We start from the raw sequence: 21,432 nt of genomic DNA, 5'->3' as shown, positions 1-21,432 counted from the left end.
TTTACATTTTGATGAGTGATTTTGTTGTTGTTTATTTGGATTTCTTTAGATTTTGGAGTAAGTGCCTTCTTAGCCACTGGTGGTGACATGACTCGAAATAAAGTGCGGAAGACGTTTGTGGGAACACCATGTTGGATGGCTCCAGAGGTGATGGAGCAAGTAAGTATTTCCACCCTACAACCACTTTCTTTACTCACACACTGCTTATTTAACATCATAAAACGAATGACATGCAAACTCTGATTGCAGTGAAGAAGATACAGTGCGCTTCAAAGGTCCTGAGATCACATGGAGGATTCAATTAGAATAATGCAAAATAGGCGCATTTTCACTAGTAGTCTCAGACTGTTGGACCTCACTGTATATGGACTGAATTACACGGACAATTAAAGCTCTTATGAAGTCTAAAGACTTCAATGTGATGTAAAATTGCCAGTAACTGCTGGCTAATATGGATGCATCTCTCGTGTTAAACAAATCTGTGACTGTGTATGCAGGTGAAAGGTTACGACTTCAAAGCCGACATCTGGAGTTTTGGGATCACAGCCATCGAGTTAGCTACAGGCTCCGCTCCTTACCACAAATACCCTCCTATGAAGGTGAGGAGCAGGAGATACAGTCCCATACGAGCTCTGATGACTCTTACGGCAGTCATGCATCACTCTAATGAGAAACATGTTGTTTTATAGCGTGTTGGTGTTTCAGAGATCTGTGTGTGTTTGCAGGTGTTGATGTTGACCCTGCAGAATGATCCGCCTTGCCTTGAGACTGGAATCCCGGACAAAGAGATGGTGAAGAAATACGGGAAATCCTTGAGGAAGATGCTCTCGTTGTGTTTGCAGAAGGAGCCAGAGAAAAGGTGCTGAGCAGAGCCGCGATGTTCTTATGGGGTTACCATTCAAAAGTTTGGGCTCAGTAAGACTTTTTGAAAGTTCTCTTATGCTCAGTAATGCTTCATTTATTTGATTAAAAAAATACAGTAAACATTAAAATGGTTAAATATAACATTTTTTAAAAGCTTTTTTATATATATACATTTTAATATGTAATGTATTCCTGTGATCAAAGCTGAATTTTCAGCATCATTACTCCAGTCTTCAGTGTCACATGATCCTTCAGAAATCATTCTAATATGATGATTTGGTGATCAAAAACCTTTTTTTTTTCATTGTTGAAAACATTTGTGCCGCTTCATATTTTTGTAAAAACTGTGATATTTTTTTTTTTAGGATTCTTTGATGAATAGAAAGTTTAAAAGAACATTATTTGTAATAGTTTTTGTAATATCTTTTCTGTCACTTTTGAACAATTGAATGCATCCTTGCTGACTAAAAGTTCAAATCCTTTTTCTTTCTTTTTTTTTACTGACCCCACACTTTTGAACAGTACTGTATGTTTATGTTCAGTAATATTCAGCCTGGCAGCCACCACTACCTGGTCAATGTAAAATGAAACCGATTTTATTTTGCTGATAGGATTTTATGATTTTAAACACTTTTTAAGTAATTTATGTGTAAAACATTTTAATTAGGATTTTTTTTTTTTGTGACTGTTAATGTTGATATTCCTTGATAACACTTTAAGTTACAACAAATATATTTCAATAGTGTTTGCTTTTTAGGCCAACATCATCAGAACTCTTAAAACATAAATTCTTCCAGAAAGCCAAGGTAAGAATCTTACTTTCAGGACATTGTTTTTGGTTTATTGGATTGTTCAATGTTTTTATGTAAGTCTTAAAGGGATAGTTGTCGGAGCGATCTGTCATCATTTACTCACCCTCGTGTTGTTCCACACTTGTATTACTTTCTTTCTTCCATGGAACACAAAAGGAAATGTTTTTCATACAACAACGGTTCATAGGTTCATGCTTGTTTCCAACTGTTCAGTCTCTCGTAAGCAGATGGCCTTTGTATTTGTTCGCTTGTTGTTTGTTTGCTAGTTGTTTGTTATTTGTATTACATTGTGAAGCGACCTTGGGTTCTTGAAAGGCGCTATAGAAAATAAACATATTATTATTATTATAGTGACCACTGTCAAACATCAAAAAAGCACCAATTATTTAATATGATGGTAGAAGTTTATTTTACAGTTCTGTTCCCCATGTTCATACTTATCACAGTAATTACAATAACTGGGTAATAACTAGGTACTAACACTGAACCTACACCTAAAACATAACCCCTGTAGTTACTTATATTACCCAGCATTTTCTTGGGTAAGTACACTTACTGTAAAATAAAGTTTAATCCTTATGATAGCTTTCACACCATATTTGAATCCTAATGCATTGCGCATACCGACTTAAATTTCATGTTACACAAATACATTTTAAATTATACTTTTATGGTGCTTTTTATCTTCTCATATCTGTGTATGAATACTCCCCCAATGTAAATGAATCATTATTGAGTTCAGTCCAGCATTCCTCTCATTACTGGGCCATCATATCGGTGTCTAAAAGCAGGGATGAGCATCCCAGCATCCTTTTCTAACTGGCTGATAAACTCTCTGCCAAATGGATTTCCCTTTTTACTATTGGAATCAAGCCAGTTCTCTCTCCTTCCAGCGTTGAGTACTCTGATGTTACCGCACATGCCCAGTAGGGGGCTGGAGTTGAATTTGAATGTCAGCCCGTTTTGTAATTCAACCCTAGTTGGTGGTTATTTGCATAATTTAGAAAAATATTTATCTTACTGTTCCATTTTGTTTGGCAGAATAATGAATTCCTGCAGGAGAAATTATTACATAGAGCACCTACAATTACAGAGAGAGCGAAAAAGGTGAGGAAAATGTTTTATTATTATTTTGAGTGTTTTATGATGTTTTAATTTTTACCACGCTCTGTTGTGACCTATATACTGCTCATTTTTATATACTGTATTATGACGATTTAGCCAATTTGTATGTATATTTACAGCACCACAAATCAAAATCATTTTAGGGACAATAAAGAATATCCAAAATCAGTTTTGAAAAAAATATTCAGAATTTCAGATAATTAAATGTATTCATTTTGATTCTTTTTAAAATATATATAAATATACATTTAAATATTAATTAAAAAAAATTAAACCTAAACATATTTTGCTCTTCTATACGCATGTCTGTATAAACATATGTATATGTATATTTGTGTGTGTATGTGTGTAGGTACGACGAGTTCCTGGCTCCAGTGGGAGACTCCATAAAACAGAAGATGGAGAGTGGGAATGGAGCGATGATGAACTGGATGAGGAGAGCGAGGAGGGCAAAGCTGCTGTTGCTGCCTTACGGGTAACACACATACACACACACACACACACACACACACACACCCTCTCTCTGCAGTGGTTCAGCACTGGTTGTTTGCACTCTTTGTTTGTCTGTGGTGTTTGTAATGGTGTTGCTGTTGTGGCACCTCTCATCCCTGGGCTCTGTGTTGTTTTTGTTTGCCGCTAAAGGAGCAGCAGTCGAAGTCGACAAGGCGACAAGTCCGTTTCTCTCAGCCTCTTGAGTTGCCCCCACCCAGGGTTGTTCAGTTTTCCCACTGATACAGATGGCTCACCTTAACAAGGAAGCACACTCAGTCAAACACAGCATTTGGACGTGTAGGAAGTGCTAGATAAAGAGGAAGTGAATTTGTTCAAGAGCATAATATACAGTATCTGCTGATATTCTTGTTATCCAGCTTCAAAGACTAAGACAATAAAGATACTAGAGTTCTGGTTGGTTAAGGATGACCGTTGCACCTTCACCTGTCTGTGATGATCTGTTTATCTATGCAAGAAATAATCATGTACAGTATAAAAGCATTTAGATCGCTTCTTGTGATAACATTTGTTCCGTATCCCCTGCTCATTATGAACCCATAGCTTATATGTGCGTTTTGAGATCACCAAAATACTGAAATATCTACTTACACGGCTACTTAAGCTTGACCACTCACTCTAATCTCAAGGACTAAAAAAAAAGTGTAACCAATTCTTGCTAGAAAAAACAGAGAGACTGACTGAATAGTGATGATGTGTGCTTCCTGGACGCCATCTGTATTGTGTTTTTATTTACAACTTTGAAATACTGACCAAATCAATGACCTTTGATAACCAAGCAAATTCTGTTTAACAGCCTCGTAATGAGACTTCTGCTGATTGAGGCACTAACATGCAATATGGCCACTTCTGGTCAATAAATGATTTTTGGATTCCAGTTTGGTAGTTATATGGCCAAATACCTTAGATATCATGTCATATCATTATGTACACTACTGTTCAAAAGTTTAGGGTTTGTAAAAACATTTTTTTATTAGTTAAGTCTCTTAAGTTCACTAAGGCTGCATTCATTTGATCAAAAGATTAATTCATTAATTTAAAATACAGTAAAAATAGTAATATTATGAATTATGATGGTTTGATTTGAATATATTTTAAGATGTTATTTATACCTGTCATTGCAAAGCTGAAGTTTCAGCAGAAAGATTTTTTTAAATCATAAAAAATGGCTATAAATGTCTTTTGATTCATTTTGATTGACACTTTTGATTAATTGAATGCATTATAGCTGAATAATTTTTTGTATTTATTTAAGATAAATGAATAAATACAGACCTTAACGTTTAAACGGCAGTGTAAGTCTGAATATAACTCGGTTTAGGTGGAAGTGTTTAAGTGTGTTTTTTTTTTCTGGTGGTGGGTGGGGGAGAATACTTTGGATACTTTTGGAAAATACTGTTGAATAGAATATTTTCTAAGCAGATATTGTGGATATAAACTGTAAATTTGGTTGGATATCTCAAAACAATCCCAATAGCCCTTGAATTCTTGAAGGATATTATACAAAAGCTATGAAATGTTTATTTAGAATCATAGCAAATGTGTAAAATGAAATACTCATGAAGGTCCTTAACTCCCTGCTTCATTCCTTACTACAGTGTGTTTAAATCCAATGCTGAATTACAGTAACCCAAACAATTATATATTATTACAAGAGACTTGGACATTTAACTTTTGCTCATTCTATCTCTCTCACACAGTCACCAAGAGTAAGAGAAGGACTCCAGAATATAGAGGTATGTAAACCATTACTACCATACTAATTTACCATACTAACGATTCCTGCTGTATGTACTATGCATAATTGTCAAATAATGAATTTTTTTTGTATGCATGAAATATTCAAATGATCTACTGTGTTTGGCAAAGTATGGCACTCTGCAGACTACTGTATCCTGCAATGCATGTTGTAAAAAGTAATTGAATTGATTTAGCTGTTTTTGTATTACAGTATTAAGGATTTAAATTACAATTGTTCTTAAATAAAACTGGCTTAAAATGGGCAAAATAACCCTTTTTTTCACAAACTCACATGCAGTGTATACAATATTCTTTAAACATTTATAGTGTAATAATACCTACTGTTTTTTTAAGAATAGTGTGCACTGCACAGCATCCACTAAATAGTAAACTAGTATTCCATTCCAAACATTTCATTTAATGTTGGTATTATTTGTTTGGATTTAAAAAATATATATATTTATATATTTATAACGCAATTACTAAATGTCTGTGTGGGTCTATGCATGTATCTTCAGATATTCCAGCCTTTCAGCAGTCACCTCCAGCCTGAAATACCTCAAGCTGCTGGCCAGGGCCCAGCCAACACTCAACACACTACAACCCCTTCACAGCCTGCGCAGGTACACTAGCTAGGGTTGCCAACTAATAACCCCTGAAATGGTGACTTCTGGTGAATATTGTATGCTATCATACATTATAGCATATTATAATACAACTTATTAGGCCTATATATATTTATAGAATAGCAAAGTAGGCCTAACATAGATATATAAAGGCTATCATGATCATTTTTGCCAACAATGAACCATGGATTTGTTTAGTTTATAATACGTTTTATTTTTAACTTAAACAAATACAACATATAAAATTCAAAACTCATTAGCTTAGACTGCATTTGAAGAAAAATAAACGCAACAGTTTTCTGTAGCCTTGTGCGCACTTATTCAATAGAATTAGACTTCTAGAATGTTCTTTCCAGTGCAAAAAATAATATTTTTAATTTTGTATTTTTTCTTATCATAGCCTAGAAATGTCTTCGGAAACTCCTTTTCCTCCATTTACTGAAGCCTTATGTAAAACGCAAAACGCATTTGCAGCTGCACAGCTAGCACATTGAGTGTCTGGCTCGCTCATAGGCTGCGCTGCGGCAACTGCACATCCAATGGCGCGGGCGACCAATGAGCCAACTGTACGTCATTACACGTCAGAGCCCCCCAAGCGTTTCATAGTCTGTCTGACATATATATTAGAAGCTATGCGTCTGTCATGGATTTGCACTGAATTGATTCTCAAAAATACGGAACAAAGTGCGTTCCGTATCAGTTCAATACGGAACAAGACTTTTATGTGTCAAATACGGGACGATTCCGTATTATACGGAACGGTTGGCAAGCCTAAAACTAGCTGTTGTATGAAGCATTTCAACATTCAGTTATTAGGCCACCTCAGTTTTGAAATGAAGCTGATGCTCCTCATCACCATCTCTGTCTCTATCTGTAGGCCTCAGTTCCTGGAGATGATGCCCCCCAGTCCCCCATCAGTTTAGTATTAAGGTTAAGGTAAGTTGTGTTTGCTGTTCTTATATTTGGAGTCATTTATTGATGTTGATCCAGCATACACTCCTAAAAATATGAGGGGGAACATTTTGGTTTGTGTAAAGAACATTTATATAATCTCAAGAACATTTTTTCAATATAAAGAACCTTTCGAGCTATGGAAATGTTCTATTAATGTTAAAGGTTCTCCATAGAATCATCAATGCCAATAAAGAGCCTTTATTATTAAAAGTGTAAACAGGAGCAGTAGATGACTTCTATTTCTTCTCCTGTCCTACAGAAACTTGAAAAAGGAACTGAATGACATCCGATTTGAGTTCATGCCTGGCAGAGGTAAGAGCATAAAGACACATGGCTAGTAGTCTTGCAATAACTGCACTTGAATAAATCCACATACGGTAATACACTCTTAAAGGGATATTCCACCCTAAAATGAAAATCCTCTCATCATTTTCTCAGCCCAATGCTGTCCCAGATGTATATTACTTTCTTTCTTCAGATGAACATAAATGAGTACTTTTAGAAAAATAATCCATCTCTGTGAGTCCATACAATCAGAGTCCCTCAATGTTGACACTTCAAAAACCACACAAAACTTCACATTTTTAGATGGAGTATGCCTTTAATATAGATGTATTCCCAAACTGTCTGATTTTTTCCACAACTCTTTTGAAAAAACTCTGAATGTTATGGTTGACTGTTGTCACATTTGTCAAGGGCGGTGAACATCTCAATCAGTACGATTTACGACACACTTGGGCAAATCTTTTGTCCAATGTTTTTTGCCTGTAAAAAACAATTCAACACCCTTTTAGAATCAGTTCCTGTTTATCTCAGTGTTTTGCCCTCCAGCAGAAAGGCCCAAGCAAAGCAAGAGCATCATTTTTCTACCCCGTCAGATGTCAAAGAGCCTGCCGCATCTGCGTTTTGTCAGTCACGTTGGAAATTTTCCCAAAATAAAACATTTAGTGACATGCGCATAGCTGGCCTGTGTGAGAATGTTCTTCTGCCTGAACACGTCTTCATTCTGCTGTCTGTACTGACTACAGTATGTAAGCATGATGTGTGCAGTTAAGTTGTCAGAAGATCTACAACCTTGTCAATTCAAATATCCAGGATGTTGCAATTTGCCATGCTCGATGCTCTAAAAACGAATCATTTTAAAGTGGAATAAATGCATCACATACATTTTCTCTGTTTGTAGACACAGCAGATGGGGTTTCTCAGGAACTGGTATCGGCTGGCTTGGTAGACGGGCGAGATTTAGTTATAGGTAAGTTATTTTTTAAGGAATTAAAACTGTCATTGAGCAAGAAGGCATTAAATTGATCAAAGGTGAAGACATTTATAATTAAAGTTGTTTTATTTATCAAAGAATCCTGAAGAAAATGTATCACGGTTTCCACAAAAATATTGAGCAGCACAATTGTTTTAAACATTAATGATAATAATAATAAATATTTATTGAGCAGAAAAACAGCATATTAGAATGATTTTTGAAGGATCATGTGACACTGAAGACTGGAGTAATGATGATAAAAATTCAGCTTTGCCAACACAGGAATCAAATACATTTTAAAATATATTACAATAGAAATCAGTTATTTTAAATTGTAATATTTGACTATATTACTGTTTTTACTGTTTTGAACAATACAATATAATATAATTTAAAAAAATATATTTGTTTTTATAATTCCAGTTATAATAATCAGTTTTTCACTCTAATTGTTATGCTTATAATATAGTTTTTAATTAAAAAATACTTTTATTAGAATTCTTAAAAAAAATTCGTATAACTTGTGCAGATTTTGACTGAAATCAGCATCTGTTTAAACTGCTTGAAAAATGGCGATGTTATGTGTGAGGAAAATAAATAGCAATTTCAAATCATTTAAAAAGGTCAAATAAAACTTAAAGGCATACAAACAATCATGGTTTTAGTCCTAAACTTCTGTTTTGTGTCATTTCAGTGGCTGCTAATTTGCAGAAGATAGTTGAAGAGCCTCATTCCAATAAAAATGTCACATTTAAACTGGTAAGTGACTGTTCAGTTAAACCCACTGTGTGCAAAGGCCCGTTCACATCAAGGACAAAAACTATAACAATAAAGATAGAGTTATAAAAATCATTCAAGAATAACAGAGTCCACACCACTATAACTACAACGGCAGAGAGAAACCTTATAAAAACCTTGACAGCCAATCAGAGTTCATCCTGCTTTAAAATGGCAGAAGGCAAACCTGGACGCTAATATAGTGAGTTTGGTGTGAACGGGCCTTAAGTCCTTAATGGTGTGTTGCAGTAACACGTCATGCGTGGTGTTTTCCAGGCATCTGGTGTTGAAGGCTCTGAGATTCCCGATGATGTCAAACTCTTGGGATTTGCTCAGCTTAGCATTAACTAGACTTTGGCTCTGTGCGGGGACCATGACTTGCCTACAAATGTGAAAACAAACCAACACTACCAACAGAATGACACATTGATATTTTTTCCTCTTTCAATTGCCCTCAAGAAACCACTGTTGCCAAAGAGAAAAGTACCATTGCGCAGCCCATAGGATTTCAAAAGGCCCACAGCAGAGTTGCACAAAGATCAGAATTTGTAGGAATCCTTTAAAATAAAGTTTACGATTGATTCATCTAAGTATGCAATTATCATAACCAGATGTAACCTTAATGCTCTTTTAATGTTTCTCTTTCTTTTCCTCTGTTTGTTCTATTTTTGCACAATCTGAACTGACACACAAAAAAACGAAATGCCTCTAATATAAGTACTGCGTGCATGAGGAGAATGGAACTCAAAGAAACATGGTGTTAATAGAGGAAACGAGTGAATGGGTTTGCAGTAGCTATAGCATTTTTTTTTTTTACTTGTATTTTTTTCTACGCCTTTAAAGAGAAGCAGCTAGCATGTTTTATCAGACCGCTTGCATTATTTACTGGGGTTTGTTTAAACCAGCTTGATGAACATTTACAGAATCTGGTTTAGAAATTCAGCTCAAAAACAACTTCCATTCTCGCCTGTTATATAGAGAGTCTGATTTCTTCAATGTACAATATCTCTTATTTCAGATGCAACACAGATTTGCTGAATAAGATTAAATGATCTATTCAGTGTCATTGAGCCTCGACGAACACTCCAAAAAGCTGGTTTATTTTGCTGCTTTTTCCTTGTTTATTTTATTGTGTGTGTGTGTGTGTGTGTGTGTGTGTGTGTGTGTGTGTGTGTGTGTGTGTGTGTGTGTGTGTGTGTGTGTGTGTGTGTGTGTGTGTGTGTGCTGTCTCAACAGGGCACATTTGCAAATGTTACTATCCCACGCTGCTCTTAAAGTTATTGCCTTAATGTTTCTACACATTTGCATCAACCATATCTCTCCCTTTTTTTAGATTTCACATTAATTTGTGCATTTTGGTTTTAAATTTTTGACTATCTGTCACTTCTGCTCATTTTTTATAAGTTTCTGTCATTTTTGAAAAAGACGTACGTGAGGTACCTGATGAAACTTTGGTGTTTGGTTTTTTCTGTTTTGCTATTGAACTCTTAAGAATTCATGTGTATTTCTGATCTCAATTGAACATGTAAATAATGTAATTTGCCATTGGTTTGATTTTATATGGGATGCTTCACTCATGGCCATTGTGTTCTCCATAAATAAGGTGATGGGAGGTGGTGTCGGTTACAAAAGACACATTGTGAGTTTTGTTGGTTTGTCTGAGGGTGCCTGTAATCACAGCGGGGTCTTAGATGGCCTATATTTGCCTGATGTTTCCAGCAGGTCTGTCCTGAACTTCTGAAGTTTTCCTTAGAACATGTGAGAGGTTGTTTACTTCACTCAAGAAATCTCATTAAACATATCGCTACCTGTGCAAGAACAGCCTGGAATAATCTTAAGTATCGTAATTATTTTAAAGCAGTGTTTCATCTGATTTTTTACCCTTTGCCCTTTTTGCCACACACACACACACACACACACATATAAATATATATATATACACACACACACATATATATATATATATATATATATATATATACACACACACATATATATTTTTATATATATATACACTCACCGGCCACTTTATTAGGTACACCTGTCCAACTGCTCGTTAACACTTAATTTCTAAGCAGCCAATCACATGGCGGCAACTCAGTGCATTTAGGCATGTAGACATGGTCAAGACAATCTCCTGCAGTTCAAACCGAGCATCAGTATGGGGAAGAAAGGTGATTTGAGTGACTTTGAACGTGGCATGATTGTTGGTGCCAGAAGGGCTGGTCTGAGTATTTCAGAAACTGCTAATCTACTGGGATTTTCACGCACAACCATCTCTAGGGTTTACAGAGAATGGTCCGAAAAATAAAAAACATCCAGTGAGCGGCAGTTCTGTGGGCGGAAATGCCTTGTTGATGCCAGAGGTCAGAGGAGAATGGCCAGACTGGTTCGAGCTGATAGAAGGGCAACAGTGACTGAAATAACCACTCGTTACAACCGAGGTATGCAGCAAAGCATTTGTGAAGCCACAACACGCACAACCTTGAGGCGGATGGGCTACAACAGCAGAAGACTCCACCGGGTACCACTCATCTCCACTACAAATAGGAAAAAGAGGCTACAATTTGCAAGAGCTCACCAAAATTGAACAGTTGAAGACTGGAAAAATGTTGCCTGGTCTGATGAGTCTCGATTTCTGTTGAGACATTCAGATGTTAGAGTCAGAATTTGGCGTAAACAGAATGAGAACATGGAACCATCATGCCTTGTTACCACTGTGCAGGCTGGTGGTGGTGGTGTAATGGTGTGGGGGATGTTTTCCTGGCACACTTTAGGCCCCTTAGTGCCAATTGGGCATCGTTTAAATGCCACGGCCTACCTGAGCATTGTTTCTGACCATGTCCATCCCTTTATGGCCACCATGTACCCATCCTCTGATGGCTATTTCCACCATGTCACAAAGCTCTAATCATTTCAAATTGGTTTCTTGAACATGACAATGAGTTCACTGTACTAAAATGGCCATCACAGTCACCAGATCTCAACCCAATAGAGCATCTTTGGGATGTGGTGGAACGGGAGATTCGCATCATGGATGTGCAGCCGACAAATCTGCGGCAACTGTGTGATGCCATCATGTCAATATGGACCAAACTCCCTGAGGAATGCTTCCAGCACCTTGTTGAATCTATGCCACGAAGAATTGAGGCAGTTCTGAAGGCAAAAGGGGGTCCAACCCGTTACTAGCATGGGGTACCTAATAAAGTGGCCGGTGAGTGTATATACACACACTGCCGTTTAAAAGTTTGGGATCGGTAAGATTTTTAATGTTTTTAAAAAAAAGTCTCTTATGCTCACCCAGGCTGCATTTATTTGAATTTATTTATTTATTATTGCTGCATTTTTATTTAAGTGAGATATTTCAAGCCTTTTTTTGTTATAATTGTGATGATTATGGCTTACAGATATGAAAACCTTTTCACATTTGGGGTTTTCATAAGCTGTAATCCATAATCATCAAAATTATAACAAATAAAGGCTTGAAATATCTCACTTTGCATGTTATGAGTCTACATAATATATTAGTTTCACCTTTTAAGTTGAATTACTGACATAAATGAACTTTTGCACGATATTCTAATTTTTCGAGTTTCACCTGTATATATATATATATATATATATATTCTCAACTAATTATTAAATAATTTAAACCTTTTTCCAGTTTTATTGGGAAGATTCAAAAGATAAAAGGAGGTGTAAAATAAAGCTTTGATAAATTGCTTGCTTTTGAAAAGGCGAGTTTTGCTTCTAATAAGGAATTTTGCATATTGAGGTTGCTATGCAGCAGATATATGGTCAACATGATTAAATGGTATGAACAATAATATCCAATCTTAGTAATATGCATTTTATAAAGTAGCACAAATCTCCTGGCTTCTTCTTAATTGTTGTAGTACAGGGACAGACCGTTTACTGTAAGCAATAAAAAAATGAAAAGCAAAAAACAGTCAGTAAAATATGAATTATTTTTCTTTAGTTTATATTATCTCTTTTATTTTTATTTAGCTTGTTTTGAATTTTAAGGCATGTTTTAAAATGCTTTAAAATCAATAAAGAATTAACTTAAAAAATGCCTCCTTATTGGTTACAATTGGTTACTGTATATGTTAATGTATTTGCATATTATGCTTCCCACAGAGCTGTATTCATACAAAAAAAAAATGTTTTTATAGAAATACAGCTTAAGAACAAACTAACATTAAATATTTAATTAAAAGGCACACATTCAGGACAGGTCATTTAAAAAAAAAACGTCTTGAAAATATATAGTTTTTCACCTTTGAAATGTTTAAGTTTTGTACACAATGGCATTAATCATCCTTATTTTTCTTTGATCTTAGTCTCATAGCTTGTCCTGTCACAATCATCTGATTTTTTCCCCTTGAGAGTGTGGCTACTTTGTTACACATATAGGCTACATTGTTGTCTAAATATTGTGCTTAACCCACAAGCATCACAACAGTTTACACATTACCACAATAAGACCGCCTTATTAACTAGCAAAAAGGCCCCAGTGTTTAACTGCATTTGCCCCATGATCCAAAGTCCCTCACACTCTCACACACACACACACACACACACTGTCTGCAGGTACTCCTCTCAGAACATTTTAACCATTGGAATCAGCTTATTAACCTAGGCAACTACCTAATTTAGACCGTTATTTTTATGATGAACTGACTGTCCTTCTCGCTGTGAAATAAATAAGTGCTTTATATTTGATCTATCGTAACAGTAACAGATAAGTGCACGCGAGCAGATATGCTGAACTTGTGACAAGTTTAAAAATTAATTTGTGGGATCCGCGGTGCAGGTGTTTTAAGCGCGAGCCGCCGCTGACGGTGGCCCACAGTGATCATGATAGACTTCGCGCAGATCCTGTCGTCCGTCGGCGAGTTTGGAGCGTTTCAGAAACGCTTGCTGGTGGCGGTATGCCTCCCCAACATCTTCACAGCTTTCCACATGTTCGGTCAGGTCTTCACCGCCATCAGCTTCCCACACAACTGCAACAGCAGCTGGATCTTACAGCGGGCTCCAAACCTGACAGAGGAGAAGCAGCTGAACCTCACCATCCCTCTGGACAGTAAAGGACAATATGAGAGCTGTCAGATGTTCTCACCTGTTGATCTGGATCTCGATGCCATTGAAGCTTATGGAATAAACGAAACGACATCATGTACCGATGGATGGGTTTATAAGGCACCAGAAGACAGCAGCACTCTTATAACTGAGGTACTGTAATGAACTTGATATAGATTATTATGATAGGCTATATAGCTATGTTCCATTATTTGGCTTTTCTTAAATTGCTTTATAAACGTAGGCCTTATTTGTCCGGCTATATGTCTATATATTTTTCATAAATATTTAACTTTTATGGTTACACTTTAACGCATAGGTATAAGATATAGGCCTAATAATATTAAAATAATGTCTTTCAGAGGAGTTAAAATTATAGCCTACACTAATTTTCTGGTCATAATCAAAGTTCGTCTCGCGCAACCCTTTAAAAAACAGAACAATTATGTGATATAGCCTACCGACTGTATTTGTGATGATTAAACCTATAATAACTTAATGACTGTTTGTTGCCATGATTACCTCCTCTCGCAAAGGCAATTTCTAACTCATAATTTAACTTTTGGTTACGAATCGTTTGAAAACGCGTGAAACGTTTATACTTGTAGCCTATGTAAAAACAAGTGCTGTCAAAGCGATTAATCGCATCTAACATAACAATTTATAAATTTATGTCTGATATATGATATATTTACAAACTTTTATGTTAGATGCGATTAATTAATTTAGCTGCAAGGCTATAAAAATATAATGCAAAAAAATAATTATTTCACCTAGCACCTGCAAACTCACCTAGCTAACAAAATGTTCTAAGAACCTTTTGCTAATATTTATATTAGGTTATGGAAATTATTTTTCTGAATGTTCTCTAAACTTTAAAAATGTCCATTTTTTTTCAAATGTTTAAAAAGTTTTTTCTTGGTTATTTGAATGTGAAGGAAACATTCTATTTTATAATTTTGCAAACATTGTGGGAATGTTACATTTGAATGTTCTCTAAATATTCTGAAAAATGTTAGCTGGACTAGTTGGAACTAAAACTTTTCAGAAAAAACCTTCCATGAACAATGTATAAATAATGTTTTTGTGCTAACGTTTTGAGAACATTTTTGAAGACCAGATAACTTTGAATGAACTTTCTTATTAATGGTACTGCAAGAACATTTTGTTCATAACTTGGGAACCTTGCCAGAATGTTAGCCAAAGTTCAGAGAACGTTCCCTGTTAGCTTGGCAGCTTTTTTTTTTCTTTTTTCTTACAGTCACTTGTTAGAATAAAAGCAATTGCTATATAATGCATATGTATCGTCATAATAGTTTAGTTTTGTTCGTTTCATAATTTTTTCTATTAAATTTAGCTTGCCAAATTACCCCATTGTTATCACAATAGATCATGTCTTTTTTCCTTGACATTAATGGTCGAAATCTTTAAAAATTGTAGCCGCAACTTTAAAGTATGTGTCTTTACAGAAACTAACTACCCTTTTATATTACGTTTTATTGTTTTACATAAAATTGAAAGTTATTATATACTGTAATCAATACATATAATTTTCATTGGCATTTGTTTACTGTCTTTTATCATGTTTTCTTTTCTTATCATAGTTTGACCTGGTGTGTGAAAATAAGATTTATAATGAGGCATCTCAGTCCATCTACATGGCTGGTCTTCTTATTGGAGCCCTATTGTTTGGGCCAATGGCAGACAAGTACGTGTAGAGTCCAAGCAACATAAGAATGATATAAAACACACAATGATTATTTTTGAGTTTTTCCAACAACAACAACAACAAAAAACATACCATACAGATTATTCAGTTTGTTTTAACAACCCATCCATCATTAATAAAGGGCCATATTTTGTGTCAAATAATAAGTCATTTGAGCGCTTGCATAACTGTCCTGGTTAACTTGTTTTCTTGTCACAGGTATGGCCGGCGGTTTGTCACGCTGCTTTCCTTGTTCCTGCAGTTTCTGTTTGGGGTGGGAATAGCATTTTCCCCCAACATCTATGTCTACATAGCCCTCCGCTTTGTGGTCGGCACCACAGTATCAGGGATCTCTATGAACACGTTTGTTCTGGGTAACACATGTGACTCCTTTTTAATGCCAGTATATAAAAAAAAACCCTGAAATTTCATTTAGATAATTAGATAGCATGTAGAAAGTGCATTTACAGTACACGTATGCTTTAAAGTCACCATGAATTAAAAATTGGCTTTTTGTGTTGTTGCAGTATTTATTATAAATGATTTATCCTCGCACATCATTATATTTTACAATTCATGTGCTCTCGTAATCTTTAATCAAAATAATTTCCCCTCCCCCTTGCAACGACATCTCTTCTCTTCTCTGATGATCTGTTTTTTTTCGCTGCAAGGGCGGGTCAACCTGTCACTCATATGAGATCACAGCAATAGCAAACCACAACCACAACCATCCAATCATCCAGTCAATTCCCGATTAAGTCCCGTCCTACATTTTTTTCTTGTTCAAGAAGCCATGTATACATCAAGAATAGCAACTTCTGTTTCATGCTGACTTTAAACAAATGTCCTGTAACAACAGAAATCGCTATGAAAAGATGATTGCTATTTAAAATTGTATAACTTGTTTTCATGGTATTTCAAACATGTTTTAGGTACCGAGTGGTGCGGTTCAGCCAAGCGCGCCCTTTTCACCATATTGTCGCACTGCTTTTATGCCATCGGCCTGATGTTGCTGTCTGGTGTGGCCTTTGGGATCCGAAACTGGAGGATTTTACAGCTGGTTCTGTCAGCACCAGTTGGGATTTTCTGCGTCTATTACTGGTTAGAGTTATTCTATATCAGGGATTCCCAAACTTTTTGCATTTGCATATTCTGATGTCGGTCACATGACAAGCAAGTATACAGATGAAATATTTCAAATATTTTAATGACATTTTTTTGTTAAGTTATTTAATTTAATTTCTGTTTTATTTTCTAATCAATTTTCAATGTTTTTGGCAGGATTCTCCCTGAGTCTGCCCGATGGCTTCTGACTCAGGGCAAGCAAGACAGAGCCAAGAAAGAGATCTTGAAAGCAGCCCGAATCAATGGCAGGAAGGTGCCCGAAAATCTGCTCGACAAGGTGACCGCTTTCTCTATGTAGATAGCCAAGCGTTATCTGGTCTTAGAAAAGAGCTTATAAACTATTGAAAGTAGGTCTTTCAAATCTGTACATTTAATGGTTGTTGTTTTTATATATGTTTCTACTTGTATATGTATATGCAAATTCGGGCTGCTTACCTTACCCAGGACACTCCTGTAAATTAGATTTTTTATCTCAGTGAGCTTTTCCTGCTTAAATGAAGGTATTGAAAATGATGAATTACCATGAAATTATGCATTATCAGATGGAAGCAGAGAACACAGTAAAAAAAGGCTCCATGCTAGACCTGTTCCGAGTGGATTACCTGAGAAAGAGAGCTCTCATCATGTGCTATATGTGGTGAGTTATGACAGCATTTCCTCATTCTACATGGGAGTCTGTTAGCCCCTTCGCTATTAAAGCTGCGACAGTTGAGTGCATGAAGTGTCCAACATTCCACACTTTTAATGGATTCATTCATTTAAAGGTGCGGTATGCAATCTCCCAGAGGAGTTGCTGAACACTGTTGATATTTGAAATCAACCCAAACAAACCGATTCCCATTGCTCCGCCTCCAAAATTCACGAACACTTTACAGCTCGGATGCGTTTAGGCTGGTCCATAGCTGGTCTCGAACCGGGATCACTGGTGTGTGAGGCGAAAAATACTGCAAAGATGATTGAACGAACGACAAGGAAGCACTGATCATAACCCTTCTTTTTCCAGTGATGTTCCTCTGAGATTTTCTCTTTTGTATTGTCTCTCAGTCATCTCTCTTTCTACAGTCTTTCTTCAAATCTACCTCTTGCTCAATCTCTCTCCTCCCCCATTATGAGTGGACACGCCCCCTACTGCTGATTGGCTCACTCTCTTTCCTCCACCCTAATGCTGATTGGCTACAAGTTTGTTGTGGTACTCTGTTTTGAAAAATCTCTTACTGCACCTTTAAATAAGTGCATCATCCGGACCGAATGTTTTAAAGTGTACTTTTTCATAGAATGTCATAAAATAGTGCATAAGTAGGCAAATTGGGATTCACCGAATGTATTAAATACAACAACATAAAGCGGTCCCACTTTATATTAGGTGTCTTTAACTACTACATGTATGTACTAACATTTCAATTAATCATTTGATACAATGCACTATGTACACACGTTTTTACATTAACACTGCATTCATTCACTGCAAACCTCATTATTGTAGGTTTGTGACGAGCCTGGTTTACTATGGAGTCAGCTTGAACGTGGGGAACTTCGGCCTGGACATTTACCTGACTCAACTGATCTTTGGCATTGCAGAGTTTCCCGCCCGGCTGGCCTGCTTTCCTCTCATTCAGCGCTTCGGAAGGAGGATCTGCCAGAGTGCTGTTCTGCTTCTAGGAGGCACAGCTTGCCTGGTTATTCCTGCTATACCAGGGGGTGAGCGAGTCTTATTTTACAATTATAGAAGAAAGAGGGTCCCCAAAAAGTGTTGAAAAAAAATTCAAAGGACAAAAACTGCTTAAATGTTCATTAATGTAACAGAGGAAATCAGTGTGGCACATTTATACGCATGATTTGTACTAGTTGTCGATTTTGTACGGATTCATATGATCTGATTCTTATGAAAACGTACGATTTGCAGGCAAAACGTCACCATAAAAGTCCACACCTTAACCTAAGCCCTCAGGACTGTGTGAGCAGATCGTATAAAAATGTATTAAAGGGTTAGTTCACCCAAAAATGAAAATTATGTCATTAATGACTCGCTCTCATGTCGTTCCAAGCCCGTAAGACCTCCGTTCATCTTCGGAACAGAGTTTAAGATATTTTAGATTTAGTCCGAGAGTTTTCTGTCCCTCCATTGAAAATGTATACAAGGTATAGGCCTACTGTGCTTGTCCAGAAAGGAAATAGAGACATCATCAAAGAAGTCCATGTGACACCCGTGGGTTAGTTAGAATGTTCTGAAGCATCGAAAATACATTTTGGTCCAAAAATAACAAAAACTACGACTTTATTCAGCATTGTATTCTCTTCCGGTTCTGTTGTCGAGCCGCGTTCACGAGTCCGCAGTGACGCTGCTGACGTGCAGGGCCGGCCCGAGGCATAAGCGAACTAAGCAGCTGCTTGGGGCCCCTTGGCCACCAGGGGGCCCCCCAATCGAGTCGAAAAATCGAAAAATATTTTTTTTAGATAACTTAAACAAGTGACATAAATGAATGAATTAATATGAATGAATGAATAATTAAAGACAAAAAAATCTGATTTCATGATCAATATTGCCTACCTCCCTACAACTGCTGCTGTGTCTGCCAGCGTTTAAGACATGCGCATAATCTAGACACCTCGCGCGTGCATAGACAATTCGTGCGCAACTGCGCATAGTCGCGGACTCGCGGTAATGTTAAGGCATGTCACAAAAAAGAACGTATCCCTCTGGTGCCGAAAATAGAACGAAGAAAATGACACAGGAGGAGAAAAAAAGAACAAGATAAAAGTATGTTTGCATGATTACTAACGGTATGTTTTGTGCAGCAATTGACCCATCTACGGCAAGCCCCGAGGGGAAAAATACATTGCATACACATATACAACGAGCGGCAGTACATCATTACCGGTATTATGGTAACAGACTTTGTTGGATTCTGTCATGAACAATCTAACAAAGTCTGTTACAATAATAATAAATAAAATAAAAAAGATTTTGTGGACAGTTACACTGTATTGAGACAGTTGAGAAATAATAATAATTGTCATTGTTGAACCCTTGCTCTTATTATGTTTTTGATTTCTCAGTTTTCTCAAGAGTTAGTAAAAGAGTAAATTAAAAGTTAAAAAAAAATATTTTAGTAGGCTATCTATTTTTTATTAAGTATTTATTTTATATTTATACATAACCTCACTGTTAATTTATAATGTATCATTATTGCGTGACATTTGTGTCAATAATCGTCAAGCACAGGTGACTCCGTGTAGTGGGAGGGGCCCCCAAATCAAATTTTGCTTAGGGCCGGCTCTGCTGACGTGTATCTGGTGTGTCCGTGTATTCGGGTTCAAATAAATATGGCTGAGCAAAAAAATGCAAGTCTTCCTCTGTGTCGAAATCCTTAGACATGTTTGCGAAGATTGTTTTGTTTACAGCGTGCGTCTCCCTCAGACTGTAAACGAAGCTCGGGCGCACTGATAGCACGTCAGCAGCGTCAATGAACGCGAATTGACAACAGAACCGGAAGAGAATACAATACTGAATAAAGTCGTAGTTTTTGTTATTTTTGGACCAAAATGTATTTTCGATGCTTCAAAACATTCTAACTGATGTCACATGGACTACTTTGATGATGTTTTTCTAACCTTTCTGGACAAGGACAGTATACTGTGTATACATTTTCAATGGAGGGACAGAAAACTCTCGGACTAAATCTAAAATATCTTAAACTGTGTTCCCAAGATCGTACGGTCTTGGAACGACATAAGGGTGAGTCATTAATGACATAATTTTCATTTTTGTGTGAACTAACCCTTTAATGAGATTGAATGAATTCGCAACTAATTCACCAAATCATAAAATTCTTGTCATGAGGAGCTTTCATGAGACTGGGTTGGAAAAGCATTCAAATGACAAGCTGCTTAAATGTTCATTAATGTGACCGAAACACGTTAATACTCTTGATTTCAACTCCATCTGCTTTTTCCCAGAGTATCCTGTGATTGTGACTGTGATCGCTGTGATTGGGAAGTTCTCCCTTGCTGCCTCTTTCACCATAGTGTATGTGTACACTGCTGAGCTGTACCCAACGGTTGTCAGGTGTGTATGTAAAAGAGAGAAACCTGCATGAACACTCACTGTTTTCAGTTCTGCATTCTACATGAGTTCTCATTCTTAAACTCAATTGTCTATAGGCAAAATGGAGTGGGACTGAACTCCATGTGTGCGCGTGTCGGTGGTATTCTAGCTCCTCTGATTGGCTTGTTGAACGTGTATCATCATTCTATTCCAATGGTCATATACGGGTCTCTTCCTTTTGTGGGAGGAGCCCTGACCTTCCTGCTCCCAGAAACACTAAACACCGAACTACAGGACCACACTGACGCTCCCGTGGATGAGAGCATGTGAGGATTCTTTATATTAGTGACATTTCACACATATAAGCAATAATAAATCATGTAAAAAGCACTTAACTTTTGATGCACAGAATTAAATACAAAATTAAAAGCTGATTTTTTTTTTTTTTATCTCTCATTTACAGGGGATCAAAGAAAGCCAGCATTGAAAACGGACTGAATCAGGAGCAGGAAATGGCTCTCGGGAGCACAAAATTATGAGATTTATACTGCTATTTAAAAATGTAGTTGATGTTCATGGGTGTTTTAATAGATTTATTCAATAATAAGACAAACAGGTGTCACTGTTTACTTTTCATGCTCCAAGTATCATGTTTGTAAAGTTTTATTGATAAAAAGGAATTTGTACTTTTTTTATCACTTCATTTTGAAAAATAATAATAAAGAAAACTGTGATGATTCAACTCACGCAGCAGTGTTTTTTCCCAATACTTTTCAGACTGATGCTACAGAAAACTAGAAAGCCAT

The 21,432-nt window shown here is 36.5% G+C and overlaps 2 protein-coding genes across 3 annotated transcripts in view; both read left to right on the top strand.

The window, feature by feature from the left end:
• Positions 1-9,278, top strand: part of oxsr1b (oxidative stress responsive kinase 1b) — a 53,981-nt gene extending 44,703 nt beyond the window's left edge. Inside the window, exons 6-19 of one of the 2 annotated variants that reach the window (XM_056248853.1) lie at positions 50-159; positions 498-599; positions 726-859; positions 1,622-1,670; positions 2,718-2,783; positions 3,154-3,276; positions 3,444-3,512; positions 5,012-5,047; positions 5,570-5,674; positions 6,555-6,613; positions 6,891-6,943; positions 7,815-7,883; positions 8,584-8,648; positions 8,943-9,278. In XM_056248853.1, coding sequence (XP_056104828.1) covers positions 50-159; positions 498-599; positions 726-859; positions 1,622-1,670; positions 2,718-2,783; positions 3,154-3,276; positions 3,444-3,512; positions 5,012-5,047; positions 5,570-5,674; positions 6,555-6,613; positions 6,891-6,943; positions 7,815-7,883; positions 8,584-8,648; positions 8,943-9,017 — 1,115 coding nt within the window. In that variant the 3' untranslated portion in view covers positions 9,018-9,278. The remainder of the gene's footprint in view (positions 1-49; positions 160-497; positions 600-725; positions 860-1,621; positions 1,671-2,717; positions 2,784-3,153; positions 3,277-3,443; positions 3,513-5,011; positions 5,048-5,569; positions 5,675-6,554; positions 6,614-6,890; positions 6,944-7,814; positions 7,884-8,583; positions 8,649-8,942) is intronic. The other variant, XM_056248854.1, reaches the window with a different exon arrangement.
• A 4,107-nt stretch (positions 9,279-13,385) lies between these two features.
• slc22a13b (solute carrier family 22 member 13b) lies at positions 13,386-21,361 on the top strand. Its single transcript, XM_056248852.1, has 10 exons — positions 13,386-13,901; positions 15,353-15,456; positions 15,676-15,830; positions 16,389-16,557; positions 16,738-16,858; positions 17,124-17,218; positions 18,065-18,279; positions 20,539-20,647; positions 20,743-20,952; positions 21,090-21,361. The coding sequence occupies exons 1-10, from the start codon at positions 13,527-13,529 to the stop codon at positions 21,163-21,165; spliced, it is 1,629 nt and encodes a 542-aa protein (XP_056104827.1). The 5' UTR covers positions 13,386-13,526; the 3' UTR covers positions 21,166-21,361.
• Positions 21,362-21,432: the final 71 nt, after the last annotated feature.

The sequence above is a fragment of the Rhinichthys klamathensis genome, unplaced genomic scaffold, assembly GCF_029890125.1.
Source record: "Rhinichthys klamathensis goyatoka isolate OS25496 unplaced genomic scaffold, OSU_Roscu_1.1 h1tg000059l_1, whole genome shotgun sequence".
Taxonomy (NCBI): Eukaryota; Metazoa; Chordata; class Actinopteri; order Cypriniformes; family Leuciscidae; genus Rhinichthys; species Rhinichthys klamathensis.
This window is presented reverse-complemented; position numbering and strand designations above follow the sequence as displayed.

Coding starts and splice junctions, on each gene's coding strand:
- slc22a13b (XM_056248852.1), top strand. CDS start 13,527: ATGATAGACTTCGCGCAGATCCTGTCGTCCGTCGGCGAGTTTGGAGCG. Junction 13,902..15,352: donor GCAGCACTCTTATAACTGAG/GTACTGTAATGA, acceptor TTCTTATCATAG/TTTGACCTGGTGTGTGAAAA. Junction 17,219..18,064: donor CTCATCATGTGCTATATGTG/GTGAGTTATGAC, acceptor TCATTATTGTAG/GTTTGTGACGAGCCTGGTTT.